The sequence below is a fragment of the Porites lutea genome, chromosome 6 (assembly GCF_958299795.1).
Source record: "Porites lutea chromosome 6, jaPorLute2.1, whole genome shotgun sequence".
Taxonomy (NCBI): Eukaryota; Metazoa; Cnidaria; class Anthozoa; order Scleractinia; family Poritidae; genus Porites; species Porites lutea.
The window spans coordinates 34,474,784-34,493,108 of NC_133206.1; the positions used below are offsets into that span (position 1 = coordinate 34,474,784).

Below are 18,325 nucleotides of genomic sequence, written 5' to 3' on the forward strand. Positions count from 1 at the left end.
CATCCACATTGGTTCCCGGGTTGTTTTCTGCTTGTAGAACATTCAGCTTAAATGTTCCGAGGATAGAACAGTTAAAAGAAAAAGGAAAAAGCTATTATCTTTCTTTCAGTTGTATTAAAAAATGAATTCTAATTCAATGCAAATTTTTTTACACAACGATCAACATGTTTCAAGTATACATTTATCTTTAAAATTGACAATCAGTTTTGAATTAAATAATTTTTTCGTATTTGTTTGTAAATATACGGTGATATAAAGAGAAAGAGAAATATTCCACTCTAAAGACGACCAAATATGGTACACTGTATTTATGAACGTGTAATCAAATTAAAACGAAATTTTCAAAAACTCTATATTGTTTTTTGCTGTTATTGTTGTTGTGTACATTCGTATTTGCTGCTCCAAACCTTTGGAGGGAGTGTTAGCATTTGGTGTTATTACATCAATATTTGCCACCGTTACAGGGTCTCTATGGCTACTAGATGAATCCAGACATGGCTTACTTCAGGGGCCCATTGCTAAGTTTTCCTTTTTGATATCTTATACTTCGAAAACCCTCATAGACGGAGCAGAGATTCCATTTAGGCGGGAAAAGGTACTCTAAGATCTATCTAAAAATAAACCGGTCCGGTAAAACACCATGACATGTTTCTCGGGACTTCTACCACCCTTAGTTAGCTACCTTGAATGATCCCAGAGGCCTCGATCCCTCGGCCCGCGTTTAAGCAGCGCTTGGCTTGACGTTTAATACTCATAATGCACTCAGGGACAATGAATGAGTATAAGTCCTACTTAAGTGGAGGGGGAGAGGATATGTTTCAATTTTTAATCCCCTCTGTTTTTTGGGGTGGCAGTGTATGATAATCAGTTCGAAACAAAAGAAAATTATTTAAATAAAGGAGAGAAATTGAGCCACAACAGGTCCGTTGTTAAATTGAACGCCGGTTCAAAAGATACATGTGTAATCCGGCAGATCCATAGACAGAACGATAGCATTTTCGTTACTACATAGTTGAGAAAGTTTTAATTTCGTGATTTAAATGTGACGCTTCCTCCGGCTCGTAGATGGACAGACACACAGACGGGCCCGACGGATGGACCGACAGACGGACAAGTTAGACAGACGGACTTACAGACATACGGACGAACAGAACGGATAGACTGAACAGTCGGACTGGTCGGAGAGACCGGGCGGATTGATTGGACGGACGGACGATGGACCCGACGTACGGACGGAACCTTACAGCTTCAGAATTGACAGAATTTTTAGCTTTCTGATTAACTTGATATTTTAATAATCTATTGTATTAGTATTTTAGCATTTTAGTAGTGTGGTTGCAATTTTGGTTAACATAGGACTATAAGGTAAGGGGTTGGTCCTGGTGGTCTCTCTTTTAGAGAGCGCTTACTGATGTAAATAAATAATAGCCATTCAAAATTGACTACCAGGTCGGTTTTTGCAAAGCTAAGCCAACAACGTAATAATTTAAGTTTTAGTCGAACACGTCTCCGTTGCGCAATAGGTTAGCGCGTTCGGCTGTTAACCTTAACGATACCGAAAGGTTGGTGGTGCGAGCCCACCCGGGGACGCTTTTATTTTTCAACTATCACAGGAGAGTTAAAGACTGTTTACTAGAATCGCCACAAACCAAGCGACACAAGATACTGTGCACTTCGTGAAAGAGCAAACGAAAACCAGCGATGTGCACGACCGTAAAAGATGGAAAGTTTTTTCTTTAAGTAATCTCAACCCTATCTAGAATTGGAATGTCAGTCAAGCAGGGCTCGTGTTACGTCAGACAAAGATTCTAGTCTCACAACACGAAAAAAGTGGACACTGACTTTTACACGATTTCATGGTGTTCCTCTTAGTGCTTCGAAGTGTTCAATAACTGAATTAACTAACTTCGAAGTATTTTTAAATAACTTTAAGAGAGCAAATACTGTTATAATAATATTCTTCAAAGGCAGTTTCATTTAAAAAGATTTTCTTAAAATACAATCGTTTGTTGCGCATACAAACGTTACCTCTTATACTAATGTACACTATTTCCCGGTAGGTAGCATTCTTTTATATTTTTAGTTATATTAAAGCAATTTTTACCCAACAATTGTATCAGTTTAATTTAGATTTTCGTCTTCTCTATTCTCAGTGTCTTTTCGAATCGTTAACTTTTCTGGAAACTTTTGTAATACCAATCCCTTCTTCCCGCCTATCTCTTTCCGATCTCTCGCGCTGTCAAGAATTTAAAAAACTCTCCAGTATTCATTTGGGTTGGATGACTGCGAATCGAAAGTAAAGTATAAGGAAATTTGAGGCCTGTTAGTAAAGTCACGTGAACACCGAGCGCGGAGCCGCTAGGGTCAATTTGCCAGGTTAAGGATTTCTTAGATACAGTACCTTTCGTTTAGACCTGCAAAAGAACCCTCCGGTGCGGAGCGCAAAAAGTGTGTGTTAAGGGTGAAAAAAGAGTTGTAATCCTTCAATTTACATTGTTTATACCTTATATTCGTCAGATTTGCATTCTTATCCATGAATATTATTTGATAAGCGAGAAATTCAGAATAGCCAAATTCTTTAGAAAAATTTAGCGAATGAGAAAAATATATTGTGTATATATTTCTAATTTTTCGGCACGAAAAAAATTGTGTTGCTTCTTATGAAGAAAACAGGGCCTCGAGATAGGGCCTTATTTCGCCAATAGTTGTCTGCCCTGCACCCTTCAAAAAAGGCTCCTTAGCAACAGGTGCTTGGTCCCTCATTATGGCCAGCAATTCATGAGCGCTAAAGCCTTCAGGCTTTAGATCGAGTGCCTCAACAAGAGTATTACTTGGAGCTCTTTGACGCTGAAGTCCCTTTATCAACATGACGAAAAGCAACGTTCTATTCTCGCTCTCCCTGCCACAACAGGAGACAAAACCAATGGCCTCTTTCCACATGTGATTATTGAGAAGCAAATACAATGCTTGTGTCTCTTGGCCAGCGGTAAAGCACAGCTGAGAATGAACCCGGTTTGAATCAGTGTTTGCATCGCTTGTACTCAACACAGGAAAACACTCAAGTACCGACTGCGTGACATGTTCCTGTTTTGAAAAAGAATCACTTTTAAGGACAAGGGAAAACGTCAATTTATACCACGTGACCAAGTTTTCCCTTCACTTGCTGTTCATTATATCTATACATAAATAAGTAGTTTCACGTCGGGTTCATCTGCAAGAATAATTTTGCCTTTTCTAAGTCTTTATCGACTTAGAAAATCGTCAAATTTTGAATTCCGGATTCCGAAAATTTTAGCTTGTGGAAACAAAATCCTAGACTTTGGAATCCATAATCCAGCTAACAAATTATGGAATGCCGCTAACATTTGAAATCCAGAAGCCAGGTTCTACTGACATGGAATTTGAGATCTACCCCGGTTGGAAAATCAAATGGTTTGCGCCATTCCGTTTGGGAACCTTCAGGAAATATGGGCTGTGATTTAAATAATAATAATAATAATAATATTAATAATAATAATAATAATAATAATAATAATCTTTATTGAGATGACTTTTTTATATAAAATATGGTTTTCAAAAAGGATCTCATAAAATTTTAAAAAAATACAAAATACACACAATTCGCAAAGACATTAAAAATCTAAAATATGCAAAAACTATTAAAATGTACAAGATATTAACTCAAATTCATTTAAATTACAAATTTGAAGAGATTACGTTTAAAAATATTCAGAATCAAAGATTGACTGATTGCCTGATTTGAGGGTCTTGGGCAAATTAGGTGTATCAATATTAAATTTGATGAGATGTACCAAACTAAACATGTAATACTAACCTCAGCTCTCTCACTTGATTCCCCATGCTGAACAGTTTCTTTTCCCTGCTCCACTAGTTTCATGAGCCAGTCAGGTTTCGAGTCGTAAAACAGCCGCAGGAGGATGCTCAACATGGTATTGAATGGATCTTTAAGAGCAATTCGGCTTCTTTGCCACTGACCACTTCTCCAATCAAGTCTGGAAAAAATAGGGTTAAAAATCAGTCACAAGGCTATGTATAACACAAAATAGAACAATGTGTTCTAACTTGTTAGGTGGTTTGTCGTAGGGTATGTTTTGCCTGCTGGGAAAAAGGTTTACCAGTACTAGATTTGCCCTTAAACTACATTACATATTGGAGGCAGAAGTAACCTTTATTTTCAAACCAAATCCTTAAGCCCGTGGGGGCTGATGACCCAAGATGTTGCATGACTGTTGTCACACAGCGACAAGTTTTTAGATCAACTGTATACAGTTGTACGGGTGACACTACTATGGCTTTGGGGCATTTCAAGACTGATTTATTGTGTGATTTGCATGGCAAAAAACAATACTTCAGCAATCGTAGCAATTGTTGCAACCAAGGTTTCTGAGACAGAATTCACTTCAAAATGAACACATTTTCGTGATCACTGTGACTGTTTACATTCCTGGAGGTTTTTAAAAGCAATATATTTGCAACTATAAAAAAACTGGCCTTCACAGCCACATTCCTACAACAATCATACTGCCCTCACTCATGAAATATTTTTCAACACTCGAAGATCAATTTAGTATCTCCAAGTGGCAATGTACATGTAGTGCTCTTTTTAATGTATATACACCAATGAAGTATCTCCAAGCCATTTCACCCAAAAATATTTTGGGCTGCGAAAATTCATCATAAAGCCATAGCAACAGTAATCTTTTCATCTGAGAAGACACCATGTTTTTGGGTGAATGCTCACCTGATATTTCACTGGTGGTTATGTAATAATAAAAGTTATTTGACATTTTAGCCATATCATAAAATTCAGTTTTTCAAGACTTTGTATTGTATTCATCTCTGAACCCCCTGCCCTTTGTTCCTTGAAGTAGTCATTGTTTTTACCTGTAAATCATCCTCCATCTCTGCTTACAATGATTGTCCCTTGGTTTATCATGCTCTGAGTCAATCTTCAAATATTCTGATATACAGCTTAAAACCTGTTGTGGTTGCTGATAGCTGAGCGTGCTAAGTCTCTCCAATGATGTCAAATCCAAAGGACCTGTGTTGAACCTCTCCAAAAGTGATGTAATCTCTTGGGTAATTGAGTTAGTTGGTAAAGATGGTAATTGGGTCATTTCTTTCAAACTGGAGTCAGTTTTTGACTTGCATTGTTTACTGAGTACAAGAAATTCAGCAATGTACGGCTGCAGCAGCTCATTAAGACATGTCTTTTTAGTTGGAGATTTGTCTGAGATTTCACTCACATACTGTTCAAGCTTATGATGAACATACTGTCTGTGAATTGGATGTTCCCATAGTAATGCAAGAGCCATTGCTGGACTCTGAGCATGCTCACCAACCAAGAGATCAAGAAATACTCCAGGCACTTCTTCATCTGTTGAATCACAATCCGAGACTAATCTTGAACACAAAACTGAGTCTAATGCAAGCTTAGCTGCTCGATGGTTTATATTCCACTTCATCAAATGATCTGCAGCACAAAGTGGGCCGGAAAAGATGCTTTGTTCATTGGACTGAACAGATCCTTGATTAGCTATGGAAGAATCATTAGTTGCTTCATGTTCAATCACAAGGTCAGGAATGACAAAATTCTCAGAGGCTGATGCGCTGCAAGTACAGAAATCATTTTTCTGGGCAAAGCAGTTTCTGGTGCATACTTTGCTTGATGTTCCCTGGAACGACAATGAATTTTCTTTTCCAGTGTCCAAGTTTGTAGTTTGAAAAGAAGCCCTGATACACTCAGACACTTCAAGGACAGTCCCAGACTGCAATTTCCAGATTCCAGTGATGGACCAAAATCCAACTGAATTTGTTAAGTCAAAGCTTCTCCAGATGTGAACACTTTGTCCCCATAAGTCTTCCAGTTTACAAAGTTGTACACCACTGGTAATATCACAAATTGAAATAATACCTACATCTGATACAAGACCAGCAAAGAGACCAAATGTGAAAAAGGCAGAAACTTTATCAGTTTCCAATGATGAATCAAGGTGAAGTTTAACAAGGCGTTTCAAGACTGGATCACCGTCTTGAAGTCTGAAATAAGATATCTGTGAGTCACTGTTTAAAACAACAAGTTCATTAGTTGATGGATGGGAAGTTATGGCAGTACTATGTGGTAATCCATCCTTCATGCTTGAAATCCATGGACAAAGCAACTCTGCCATAATGGCTTTGAAATCAAATTTGTCCACATTTCCCACAAAACCATAATTCCATAAATAAACCTGATACACAAGAAAAAAAGAAGTTAATATTATTTTAAACCTACATTTACACCAGGATTAGGAGGCAGAAGTAGAGATGGTAACAGAAATAGAAGCTGCTTGATCAGTGGAAGTGGAGAAAGAGGAAGTGGAAGATTTTTAAGTCAATAATTTTTCAGTCTATTTCTTTTCCACAAAGCATCTGCAATTTTGCAGCCACCTTCTCAAGCTTTACACTGCAAAAACAACTGAGCCACTGGCACTGTAATGAATGATTTTTTAAGTTATTCGCTGATTGACATCACTTGTCCAATAATGAATGATGTGGATCCTCCAAAGTTGGCCAGTATTTATACCTAATAAAAATATTTAGCTAGGAGATTTAAGCTAATCAGAAACAGAGAAAAGATTTGAATGAATTTAAGATTAACATTATTTCTTTCACAAGTAAACTGGCTTACCTTTAATACCCGCTGAACAAATGTCCAAAAAAGAAGAATACTTGTTAACTCCTCGGGCATGTCAGGAACCAAACACACACCTCTTCCAACAATATGCAATGACATGGTCGGACACCCATGGAGAATAACAGTTAATGGTCCTACAGATACTATGGTGTTGTTTCCAAGACGCTCAGAAAAAGTCACTTCTCTCAAGCATACACAGCATGTTATTACGTTTGAAGCTGAGGAAGATCGCTGTTCACACCAGAAAAAAGAGTTGACCAAAGGGTGAAGGACTACATTCAGTACTTCAACTGCTCTCGTGTTGCTTAGTTGAAACTCATTTCTTTTGATCCATTTGTAGTTGGATTGAGTAAATTCCCAGCATTCTGTGATGCTGTTTTGGTGAACGATGAAGACAAATGAAGGATTTTCTGCACTAAAAAGGACACTTACAATGGGAGATTCCTGGTCTACAAGTAGGCAAAAAAGAAAAACTCTCTGAGATTCGAATAAACTTATGAAAATAATTTATTTATTAGCTATATTTAGTGGATTCTTCTCACAAAAGTTATAAACCATCAGCAAATGACAAGAAGTTGTCTGGGTGACTTATTCATGAGAAGATATATTATACTTAGGGCTGTAAACCAGGCAGCAGTGAGTTTTTGAGGAAATTATAACTATAAAGAGGTTGACCCAAACATTTTCACCTGGATTGTGAAATGGAAACTGCAATAAGACATCAAGTATGGCCCCCCCAACCCACCCTCCCCCCCCTCCATTAACACCTTTTTCCTTTTTTCTCCTGGGGAGATGAATGCTTAGCAGCTGAGCAAGTGTTTCAGAGAGTGATACCGTTCACTTCAGATTGGACGACGCTCTAGAGTACACTAAAAAGATAACAAGTTATCATTATACTGAACTGGTGCAGTCCTTGTATGTGAGTACTGCAAATGACCTAATAAATGCCCGGGGTGTCTATTCAATTTTAGGGGCCAAGCGAGGGCGTTTAATAGATAGGAGGCGTTTAAAAGAGACAGGCATTTATTCTTATAACTGTAACAAACTCAACAAAACTAATATGCTTTCGGTGAAAATACCAGGAAAGTGAAACAACACAGAATATCCACTCCATCAATATTATTGATACGTCCCGACATCAATGTCAGAATCGTCACTTAGAGTTATTGTGTTACCATTGTTAGTCTATGCTTGGCAAGAAACTGAATGAATTGACTGATTTTGCTCCTTTTAGCTAATTCCAAGTATTTTTGAGTAATTCTAAAAGGGGGCATTTATGAGAGAGGTGCGTCTAACACAATTTTAACAGCAAAGAGGGGGCGTTTATCAGATAAAAGGTGTATATTATTTTGGAAGTGAGCGCTTAATTGGTCATTCACAGTAATTCCGTTCCTTTCAATTTGGAAAATGAAAATGAAAATGACCATTTTGGCAGCAACTTGGTTTCTAAGGTTTCAGCCACCCTACCTTCCCCTGCTTCAGATATCCTCCATGCACCCCACTAAACTCTTCATTATTTTCAATGACCTTAATTTCTTTGGAAAAGTGAAAAATCAGCGCTGATTCACGCGTCATAAACCAGCTAACACACAATGTATTGCAGTACAAAATACGTCATGTGATCAGCATTACAATCGGTTTAAAAATTAACCTTAACTCTGGGCTAAACGCAAGCATGCATGCACGCAACACCAATACAACAAAGTACAAAATTGAGATGCTCATTCATACCTTGTAGAAGAAGGCCTTCGCTCTCCGGCCTCCATTTAGATCGAGGAATGGTCTCAAAAGCGTGCAGGTTTCTTCCATTGTTTGTGGCCACGAAAACATGGCCGCAACTACCCCACACATTCACTACCAGCTCGGCCTCATTATGGCCGTCAGGCCATTTCCGGTGAAGAAGATTTCCCAATTTCGAGCTGTTACGGAGCCCAAATCCCGCATCGTCGATATTCTTCAAAGAAAAGATCATTCAGAACTATTCACCCCAGCAAAAGGCTTTATAGGGCATAGTCTTAGGTATGGTTCAAGTATAGGTTCAAACCATTCTCTACAGTTCATCTCGTGACTTTCACCGCACTGACAGCTCAGGTGCTTGGCAGCCTCGCCTTTTTCAAAAGTTCTAGCACAGGCCACCCAGGTTATGAGGACATTTTTTGGGGGAAAACTATAAAAAAGTCTCAACAATGCACATAAACGACCATTAAAATGTACATACTCATAAACAGATGTCTTTGAGATGTTTTCTTTCTATCTCCTTACCTATGTGCGTCATTCACTCTTACCTACTGTGAGGTATCTTTGGTCTACGCTAAAGCGAAGACTAAAGTCGAACAAAGGGATTTTTGGACCTGTCTCCCTCGATAGTATAGTAAAGGAAAGCAGTTTCCCCTTGTCTTCTTATTGCTTCTTATTTGTTCCATTAGTTTGGGTGGTAGGTGCTGCATTCGCTTGTTCACGGTCCACTTTTATTCAATGAATGCGCGCATTGAACGCGTCTGCCGAAATGGAACGCGAAGGGTTGGGGCAAGGGTGGATAAATGGGTGTGACTGTGGGAGGTGCCCACTCTCTACCCCGAACCCTTCGCGCTTGTTTCGCTCGTTATTTGTTCAACAAACACTCCTCATTGTGTAAAAGTTGCCTAAAATTTGAAACCTCATTTTAGTGCAACTTAAGTTTTAATTGAGAGAAAAACATATTTTCCGTAGTTCAGAGGAGGTAGATAATAATAATAATAATAATAATAATAATAATAATAACAATAACAATAACAATAACAATAACAATAACAATAACAATAACAATAACAATAACAATAATAATAATAATAATAATAACGACACTTTAATTATTCTCTCCCACTAAGGGGCTTTTTAGGGATAATGAAACAAACAATTTAAAGGAAACATACCGGTAATATTGAGTAAAATCCCAACTGATAGGAGGCGGACCAGTTGGCTATTTTACAAATGCGGACGAGGATTTGAACTCAGGACTACCGAGAACAAATTCAGATAGCGGTCAGGGTGGGACTTGAAATCAGCGCCTCCAAATTTCAAGTCCAGTGCTCTAACTGCTCCACCACGCCGCCTTAAAGCAAGCAATTAATGGCCTACATACCTTTACTAGTCACGTTAATCACAAAATGGTACATTCGATGAAAACTTTTTTATTGGTTTGTTAGTCTGCACTAGATGCTAGTCTGTTTCAGTCTTCCTGAACACTGTGAGCAAAGGCGGATTTAGGTGTGGGCCGAGGGGGCCACGGCCACCCTTTTTTCTTTGAAATTTTGTATTATTTTTATAGAGTTCTCAGAAAAATCAAAACTGTCCAAATATCTGGCTAGTGGGCAAGTGTCCCATCCACCTCTTTCTGAAATTTCTGGATCTACCCCCGGTGAGCTATCCTCAAACATGTGCAAGTAAATAAAAACAATGCTTGGCCCACTACTAAGGGTACCCACCTCCAAATAAGCCAAAGTTAGAATTGTCCCAATGTGGGCACTGATAAAACTCCCCTCCACTCTATCTTTGAAGATGGAGATGAGTCTGTACGCAGCTATACACCACTTTGAAGGCTCAAAAATATTGTTTTTTTAATGTTGTTACTTTGAGATCATCAATGCACTAAATGATACAACAGTTAACCCTTTTCAAGCACCAAACTAGCTGCCTGTGTTATGGAGATCTCTACATTATAAAAGAATACACAGCAGTATAGTCGGCTGTCTCTCAAAGGACATCTGATTAGAAGGGACACCGCTCTAAAACGGACACCTACAGCTGTCCCAACAATTCTTCGATCATTTATTTTGACTTTCTATCCATCCAAAGATACATACATAATACATGATTTATGTTCAGATTCGACTTAATCCTTGCTATATATTTTATTCCCCTTTGTTTTGGGATATGGTAGTGTGTGAAAATGAGTTTGAAACCAAGAAAAATCACACCAAGGATAAAATTGAACCACAACACATAAATACAGACTTAAAGAGGGTAACAAGAAATAGTTATTACACTAATAAACCTGTGAAAACCTCTCTAAGATGGATATAATTTATTATGTGTGCTGATCACAGGGATAACTGACTGTTGTTCATTATTTTTAGTCTCTTTGTTTAACAGATGATGTGAACTACCATCAAATTAAGTCTTCATGGAAAGGTTTAACGGTTAAGACAAATGTTTTGACAAATATTGGAATTTCTAAAATTTAATACCTCTTTTTCCTAACCTTTTAACTTAAATTGGAACACAGTACAAAAGAACTAATAGTCAGTGAAATTAACAAGCTAATCAAAAGCTGTAAACAGTAAAAATCATTTCTAAAATGCTAATTGCACTGGTAACAGTCAACAAAATGATACATGTACAGGTAGAATGCACTTCCAAGAATAACTTAAAACCCAAGATGTAAAAATTTGATCATCAAGAGCCTTTTGGTGTAAAGATTTTCGTGGTAGTTCATTCTTTACTTGCAGGGGTGACAGGAAATAAACCAAGTCAGTTTAAATGAAGAGCTAGATTCTCTACTCAAGTTGCCCTATGTATGCTTGTGAAGGAATGAGAGATTTTGACTTACCATCAAAAGTCACTAATAAAGACAAGAACTTTTCCCACCTACCCCTTTAACTTTGACTGAGAAAATAAGACAAGACAAATACATAATCCAGAGCTGTTCTAATGTTAACAGATTTCTTGCTAAAATGGTCTGAAGCAAGAAGTATAGACCACACATGCCTATAATTCATAGAAAAGCTACCAAAATAATGCATATATTACCTCAAGTTAAATATTTTGCAAGTACATTCCAAGAACTTTAATGTAACTGGCATAAATCTTATTAAAGAAGATAAAAGCTCGGACACTCAATTTGCACAATGAAAGTTGTAAGTATTATTCTAGAGATACGTTTGCTGGCAAATTTTTTCTGTCCAATAGAATTGCAGGTCTTCTTTTCCCCTCTTGTCAAATTAAGCTGGTAACTTCAGTGACTTTCCTTTCAAAACTGAAAAACAAAGATTTCTGTGAGCTAGCATCTTTAGAACTGTACACCAAACTTAACAATACAAGGTAGTGAAATTTCCCTTTGTATTCTGGATACATTAAAAATAATGAAAACACCAAGATACACTATTTTTTAATACCTACGAGTACAGGTAAGGGTAAGCAACCCATAACCATAACAATAAATAGTGGGTAGATTTTCCTTTACCCTAAAGAAATGGCTAGGCAGCCTTCTGGGTAAAACAGTGATGTCATTAGCACAGCTGAGTAATTGATGGTTACCTTAAGTTTACCTTAATTTCCCGGCAAAACAAGTCTGCCCAACCATAGCCAGAGGCAGAAACAGTGCACCTTAAGGTCCCTAAAATTTGCCCCGTTCATAAATTAATTTACCTACCAGAGCTACTGTTTATGTAATGCTTAAAAATGTATTTCTTTTTGCAGTTTAATTTTCCACCTTTTTCTTGTTTATCAAACTACAGAGCAGTTTTGAAATTGCTCAGTATGTATTACCATTCAGTACTGAATGCTTCTGCTCACAGGTGGTCAAAATGTCCAACAAGTGAAAATCTATCAAACCTTGTGCGTTTGAATCTTGAAGGAGACTCAAGGTTCTAAGATGAGCTGAATGATTCTTTACTGTAATTGTAAATTGTTATTTGTTCACCCATGAAGCACTTAGAAGTTCTTAAGAACTCGCTTAAACATGTCCAAGTGTTCCAGATGAAATAGTAATTTGGAAGTGTTGGTTTTGGAGGAGAGGGGAAAACCAGAGTACCTGGAGAAACACATCTCTGAGCAAGTGACTGGACCAATAACAAACTCAAGCCACATGTCGACACTGGGATTTGAACTCAGGCTACATTGCCCCCTTGGTGTTTGACATCACATGCACAAAACCCAAACCTGAGGTTAACACACACTATAATAGCATCACTCAGCATTACCTTTAGTGATATACAAGTAGAAGAAGTCACAGTAAAGAGCTGTTTGGACACATCCAGCAACAATGGCAATAAAGTCATAGAACCCTTCGTAGTAGTATCGGTAGATCCAGTTAACGATGTACAGAGCTCGGTAGGCACCCAAGGCAAACAGGTAATGGCTGGTAATTGTCTCTGCCTCGCCAGTCTTGGAGATCATAAACAACTGTGGCAAGATTGCTACTGACTCCAGGTATATGGAGAAGGTCCATAAAATCTATGCAAAAGAAAAAAGGGAAGAGAATTATGAGAGTGGAAGACTAGCAGCCGTGTTCATTGTGTTAGTGCCCTCTACGGCAATCAGGAACAATTTATACTGTATCTTTTTTTCATTTAATGTAAGGTGATGGCTCCCTGATTAGTTTGCCATAGCAAAGGGTTGTCAAAACCAACTGTAACAAGTACCCGAATACAGCCATACCCAGAGGTAAGAAAGTCCAAACTAAATGGGAAAATACATTAGATTGTTGTCTTATCCCACACATTGCACTTTACTGCGCTTTTCAAAAACATGCCAACTCTAAAGTTCAAAAGCCACCTTCGCTATTGCGTTTTTCGCTGCCGTCAATCATAATTACGATCACAGGCAACAAACCTTGAAACACAGAAACACACAAAACGGATCGAAATCCACCAATCATAAACCATGACCTTTTAAACCTGTTAAAGTAAAGTTTTGTTTCCTAAGAGGTCCGTTAAGATGATTGACGGCAGCAAAAAAAACAATCGTCAGTTGGCTTTTGAACTTCAGAATTCGCATGATTGGGAAAAGCACAGTAAATGGTACAAAAAATATGTTTCATCAGTTATGCTGTAGTAAGAGTTTTAATACATGTTTATACTGTAGCTCACTGATCCAAGATCATTAATCAGTCCATGACTGTGATGTATCATTGTTAATCAAACCTTTTTAAAACTAATGTTCCAGCAACCAAAAAAGTGGTCATATTAAGTTCACATTATTTATTACTTAACCGTTAACTAAGTTTAGCGAGAGTGCTGGTTGGAATTCAGAGATAAGGTTGAAAAATTTAGTGTGTACACAGTACATTGCTCAGTTTTCGACATCCTAAATCCTAATAACATTGGTTTTTTGTGACCACAAAAGTTTTATATTTTTAGCCACAAAGTTTTGCTCAAATCCTCTGTCTGTACTTGAATGTTTCCTGTGCATTAACCAAAACCATGAACCTAATACCAAACATGTTCAGAAGTCAAAACTCAACGAAAACATCTGAGCACAGTCGTTGAAAAGGTGGATAGCACTATCCAGTTGATAATGCAATAATTATTGGTTTTTGTAATACTTATCCACTGGATATCGATTTATTGGTGGACAGCACTATCCAACTTCCGAACAACCAGGGCCAGATGAATAAAAACAATCAAGGATATGTTTTTCAGGTCACCAATAGTTTCATTCAGCAATATACATGTACTGTATAACATGGTAGGACAAGTGAAAAACTAGCCTGCGCCACAGATGGAACTAAACTTCTGGTTGTGTCCATCTGTGAAACAGCACCGAAACCCTTGTTCTGGGCTCTCACCTGTGTACCAGGAATTGAGTATACACTATGATTGGCCTGTTAAAAAATCCCATTGTCAATTTGCCAATCAGGTTGAGGGGAAATTCAAAACGCATTTCCCGGTAATTTGTTGAGCCCGATGGAGGCCCAGAATAAGAATATTGGTGCTACTTCGCAGACGTTACTAGCCGGGGTTAAATTACGTCTGCAACGAAGGCTAGTGAAAAACTTGCCTCGACTGCAACTTGGTAAGGGGTGTAGTGTAGAAATTTTTGCCCTGATTGGTACTGAAACAGACAAAGAATGCGAAATTAAAATGTCAAAGAGCTGATTCAAATAGGTTAATGAAATCTGTTTGTTTAAAAAACCCAGTACCCTAAGAACATATCATTTTACAACTGCTTTATTATAAGACGTATTTTTTAGGTTATCACCTGAACGATCAAACTCAACCTACTTTTGAAATGACTCCTGGGTTCAAACCTTTCACAGTTTTATCTGATGTTGTTATAAAAATAGCTACACGGTAATTGTAGCTGAGACTGCAACTTTATCAATATTGGTATGTTTTTTTCTGCTTCCACCATTTAACTGTTTATTTTATGTTAAGTTGAGCTTTAAAGGACCTTAGTTATTTTTTTAGTTTGCACCTTATGCCTTGCAGTAGGCTAATAATCTCACACTTACAATATACAACTAGAACTGTGCTCTAGCAGCACCCAGTGGCCTCTAGAATCTTAATATTATGGGGGAGTTTAAGCAACGACGACGGCGACAGCAACAAGATCCGCAAAAAAGCAATAGGTTTAGATTAGCAAAACAGCAACTTTGCACATGCATCACCCTTGTCATGTGACGTCACACTTGTCATCTCTACATTATTACAGATTTGCACTATTATAGAGTTACAGTTGTAGGGTACTGCTAACAGCTTAACAATTTTATTGATAAGCATGGCTTTTTTGGTTTCTAAAATCAAAGCTCATAATTATGTGCTGTTGGACAGAATGGTAAGTACATGAAACAGGGTTTTGAGATCGACAGGATTCACGTTTCTGAGATTCATTGTGCATGATGCACCATGCAGCAAGATCTGTGACTTCACTAACAAACTTTTACTGCTGCATTCTTCCCATCCATCTCTCTGTCTCATGTAGGTATGGTTTTTATGTGGTTCCAGCGTCCTGCAGAGCACCTACTCTCACCCTTACCTATTGATCTATGAGGAGTTCAACTCACAGTCCCAAGGTAGCCTGCGTCACTGACATATCAAACTCTGGTTAGTAATGTCTGCAAAGCAGCACCAATATCCTTGTTCTGGGCGACCAACGGACTCACAAATTACTGGAAATGCATTTTGAATTTCCTTTCAACCTGATTGGCAAATCAACAGCGGCTCTTTCAACAGACCAATCATGGCAGGCACTCAAATCCTGGTACGCAGGTGAGGAACTAGAACAAGGATTTTGGTGCTGTTTGCAGAAGGACTTAACCAGAAGTTTAGTTCCAGCTGTGGCGCCAGTTATCCCAAGGGTATTTGCAAAAACAGGAATTGGTTGTCGCTGTCTTGCTTACAATAATTTTTTTGGAATCCTTGCCCTATTTACCAGCAACTGCATTTGTATTGAGTTTGTTTGTTTCAATTTGGTCCCCTAAACAAAAATAATATTCCTTTTCTAATAAACTTACCTCCAATACTGAAAACTCATGATTAACTAAACATGCCAGGCCAGCGACTGGTATGAGCAAGAACTCAATCCTGAAAGTATCATGATTTGAATCGTAGGTAGCCTTGAACTTAATTAGCATCAAATAGACTGTAGCATACGCACACACCAAGTAGATGATTTTCATCACAGTGTTGTAGACTGAGATGAAAGTCAAAACCAAATCAAGGTATCGTGTGCTAAAAACCAAGGCAAAAAGAATTTGACTCTTGCCCGATAAACCTGCAAAGAAGAAAAGAAAACCTCATAAATGCTATGATCTATTTTTTTTTAAATTTGTTTTAAAACATTAAGGTTTTGGACCCTTTTCCCTATCTGTATATGCTGACATATCATATGGACCAAGTAAGCTAGGATGCAGTGGGAAAATCTTGAAAATTGTAAGGACTGAATGATTTGTAAGTACTTTCGTGAAGATCTGATGGTGCCTAGAGGTGACAATCCAAAGAAGAAGATGGGAAAAGGTATTTACACAGCAGGTCATTAAGCTACATTGATCATTAAATACAATTTAAGGGCCCGTTTACATGGAGGTGAAGGACCCCAGATGGTGAGGTAACATGTGGCAGGTCACCTACCTACAATGTATCATGTAAACATGATCAAATTAAAAAAAAAATGATAGATTATATGGACAGGCAGGTTACCCCACCTAAGTGGGTTACCTCACCTACCTGGGGTCCCCTACCTCCATGAAAACAGGCCCTGAGACTAATGCAAAAAGTCATTGTTTAGACTATTTTCCTGTTATATTTATTTTTCCTGTTTCCTATTTTTCTTCAATCATTTGTTTGGAAGCTTGTTCTTTCTCAAAACTCTTTCAAGTGAAGTCAATAGACGCTAAAATATAAGGCTAAATGGGACTTTGCAAATATTCTAAAACAAATCGAGACTATTATTGAAGATTTCCCGCAATTGCTGTTCAGATGCGTTTATCAGTGGTGTAAACTTATGATTTTATTATTGGAGAAAAATTCAGTTACCTTTAACTTTAAAATAACTCACGAGAAAAACCGTTCAAAAATAAAGAATACAGTTTCACTCTGGTGAATCATCAATCATTGAGGTTAAGTATTAAACGGCAGACGACATATGATCTGATCTTGATAAATCACATCACAAAGACATATTCAATAAAAGATGTGCTGCAAAGTTTAGCTCTTGAAAGCTGGTTTAAACCTCGAATCGAAAGTAAGCTTACATATTCTTGATACAATGGCACTTATCAAGTTATAACGACCACAATTCATGAAAGATTCCTGGTCAAACACCCAGCTGATCTCCCTCGTCCAACGAAATTTATTACACGTGTACAAAATTTAAACACAAATCGATTCACGTATGAAATTAACTGAAGACCTTTCAGCCCGTAATACCAAGAGACATCTTATAACTGTAATAAGAAGCTACAATATGTACTAAATTGCTAAAATAGCTTTTGCCAAAGCATCAAACCCAAATTCACCGTCCAAAAGGCAGTCATGTTAGTTATGAGGTGGCTTCAGCCCGACGTAACGAAAACTTACCGGCGCACGACCTTGTTTTCCATATTTTCCACAACAGCAGCACGATAGCTAGAAGATGTGACAGATCTCCTGTTAGTCTGAAAATATTCATTCTTTTCTCATGTGGTAAAAATATCCAGGTGGAAAACGAACAACCAACAGCTGGAAATTACGGAGGTTTTGTGAACAAGTTGTATTTGATTCAGCCACAGGCCTCACAAATAAATGTCCGCCACGTCGGCAGCTCTACATACGGGAATCACGACCAACTTCTTCGTTCCGAAGAGTTCCGGAAATTAACGAAGTTTACCGACGAAAAAATTCACGTAAAGTAGTTCTTGACTGGCCCGCGCGCGTTTCTCCTTGAAGTGGCGAGGATAGTTCTTGACTATGCTGTGAACAGCCGCCCCCTCCCCTCAAAAAAATTGGAGAAAATCCCCTTCTCCGATTTTTTTTCTGAGGGAAGGGGGTGGCTGTACACAGGCTAGGTCTTGACTTGTCATCACAAGTAATTTGCGTGATGCAGGCCAGATTGACAAATTGTTGAGGCCAGGAACCCTGTTGAGGCTGGTTAAAAGCTTTTCCTCAAAATTTAACCAAGATCTCATTCTATCAAAAAATGGCTCAATGATCGGAGTCATAGTTTTAACAAATGTCTGAAAGTTTTTGGATGTTTTTTTTTTTAACTGATATTTTTAATTTAAAGAAAAAACTAGTGGGTATTTATAAATTATAGCAGTAGAAAAATAAAATAAAATGGATTTGGGTTATGCTAAAAAGCAAAATATGAAAAGAATTATTAGTTGGCACTGATACGAAGAAGATAATCAGCCACCTCAACAAGGTGCCTCAGCTGAGTTCACTGGCGGAT

At 37.9% G+C, this 18,325-nt stretch overlaps 2 protein-coding genes across 3 annotated transcripts; both read right to left on the reverse strand.

Annotated features, from left to right (window-relative positions):
* Window positions 1-1,993: 1,993 nt before the first annotated feature.
* LOC140941177 (uncharacterized) lies at window positions 1,994-8,771 on the reverse strand. The gene is made up of 5 exons (XM_073390150.1): window positions 8,429-8,771; window positions 6,692-7,146; window positions 4,906-6,251; window positions 3,836-4,013; window positions 1,994-3,084 (listed from the first exon to the last, which is right to left on the reverse strand). The coding sequence occupies exons 1-5, from the start codon at window positions 8,667-8,669 to the stop codon at window positions 2,659-2,661; spliced, it is 2,646 nt and encodes an 881-aa protein (XP_073246251.1). The 5' UTR covers window positions 8,670-8,771; the 3' UTR covers window positions 1,994-2,658.
* A 2,129-nt stretch (window positions 8,772-10,900) lies between these two features.
* Window positions 10,901-17,705, reverse strand: LOC140941090 (ER lumen protein-retaining receptor 2-like). Of its 2 annotated transcripts, XM_073390057.1 has the most exons (5): window positions 17,476-17,705; window positions 15,912-16,171; window positions 14,456-14,509; window positions 12,658-12,910; window positions 10,901-11,711 (listed from the first exon to the last, which is right to left on the reverse strand). In XM_073390057.1, the coding sequence occupies exons 1-5, from the start codon at window positions 17,564-17,566 to the stop codon at window positions 11,677-11,679; spliced, it is 693 nt and encodes a 230-aa protein (XP_073246158.1). In that variant the 5' UTR covers window positions 17,567-17,705; the 3' UTR covers window positions 10,901-11,676. The 2 variants fall into 2 exon arrangements, with proteins under 2 accessions (XP_073246158.1, XP_073246157.1); XM_073390056.1 differs by lacking the exon at window positions 14,456-14,509 and having other exon boundaries at window positions 17,476-17,698.
* Window positions 17,706-18,325: the final 620 nt, after the last annotated feature.

Bases quoted from the DNA above. Each gene is read 5' to 3' on its own strand.
- LOC140941090 (XM_073390057.1), bottom strand. From the start codon at position 17,566: ATGAATATTTTCAGACTAACAGGAGATCTGTCACATCTTCTAGCTATC. The intron at 16,172-17,475 runs GTAAGTTTTCGT...TCTTCTTTGCAG, and splicing joins GAAAACAAGGTCGTGCGCCG to GTTTATCGGGCAAGAGTCAA. The intron at 14,510-15,911 runs GTAAGTTTATTA...TGTCTGTTTCAG, and splicing joins ATGAGTTTTCAGTATTGGAG to TACCAATCAGGGCAAAAATT.
- LOC140941177 (XM_073390150.1), bottom strand. From the start codon at position 8,669: ATGATCTTTTCTTTGAAGAATATCGACGATGCGGGATTTGGGCTCCGT. The intron at 4,014-4,905 runs GTAAAAACAATG...TATTTTTTCCAG, and splicing joins AGATGGAGGATGATTTACAG to ACTTGATTGGAGAAGTGGTC. The intron at 3,085-3,835 runs GTTAGTATTACA...TTTTCAAAACAG, and splicing joins AATCAAGTGAGAGAGCTGAG to GAACATGTCACGCAGTCGGT.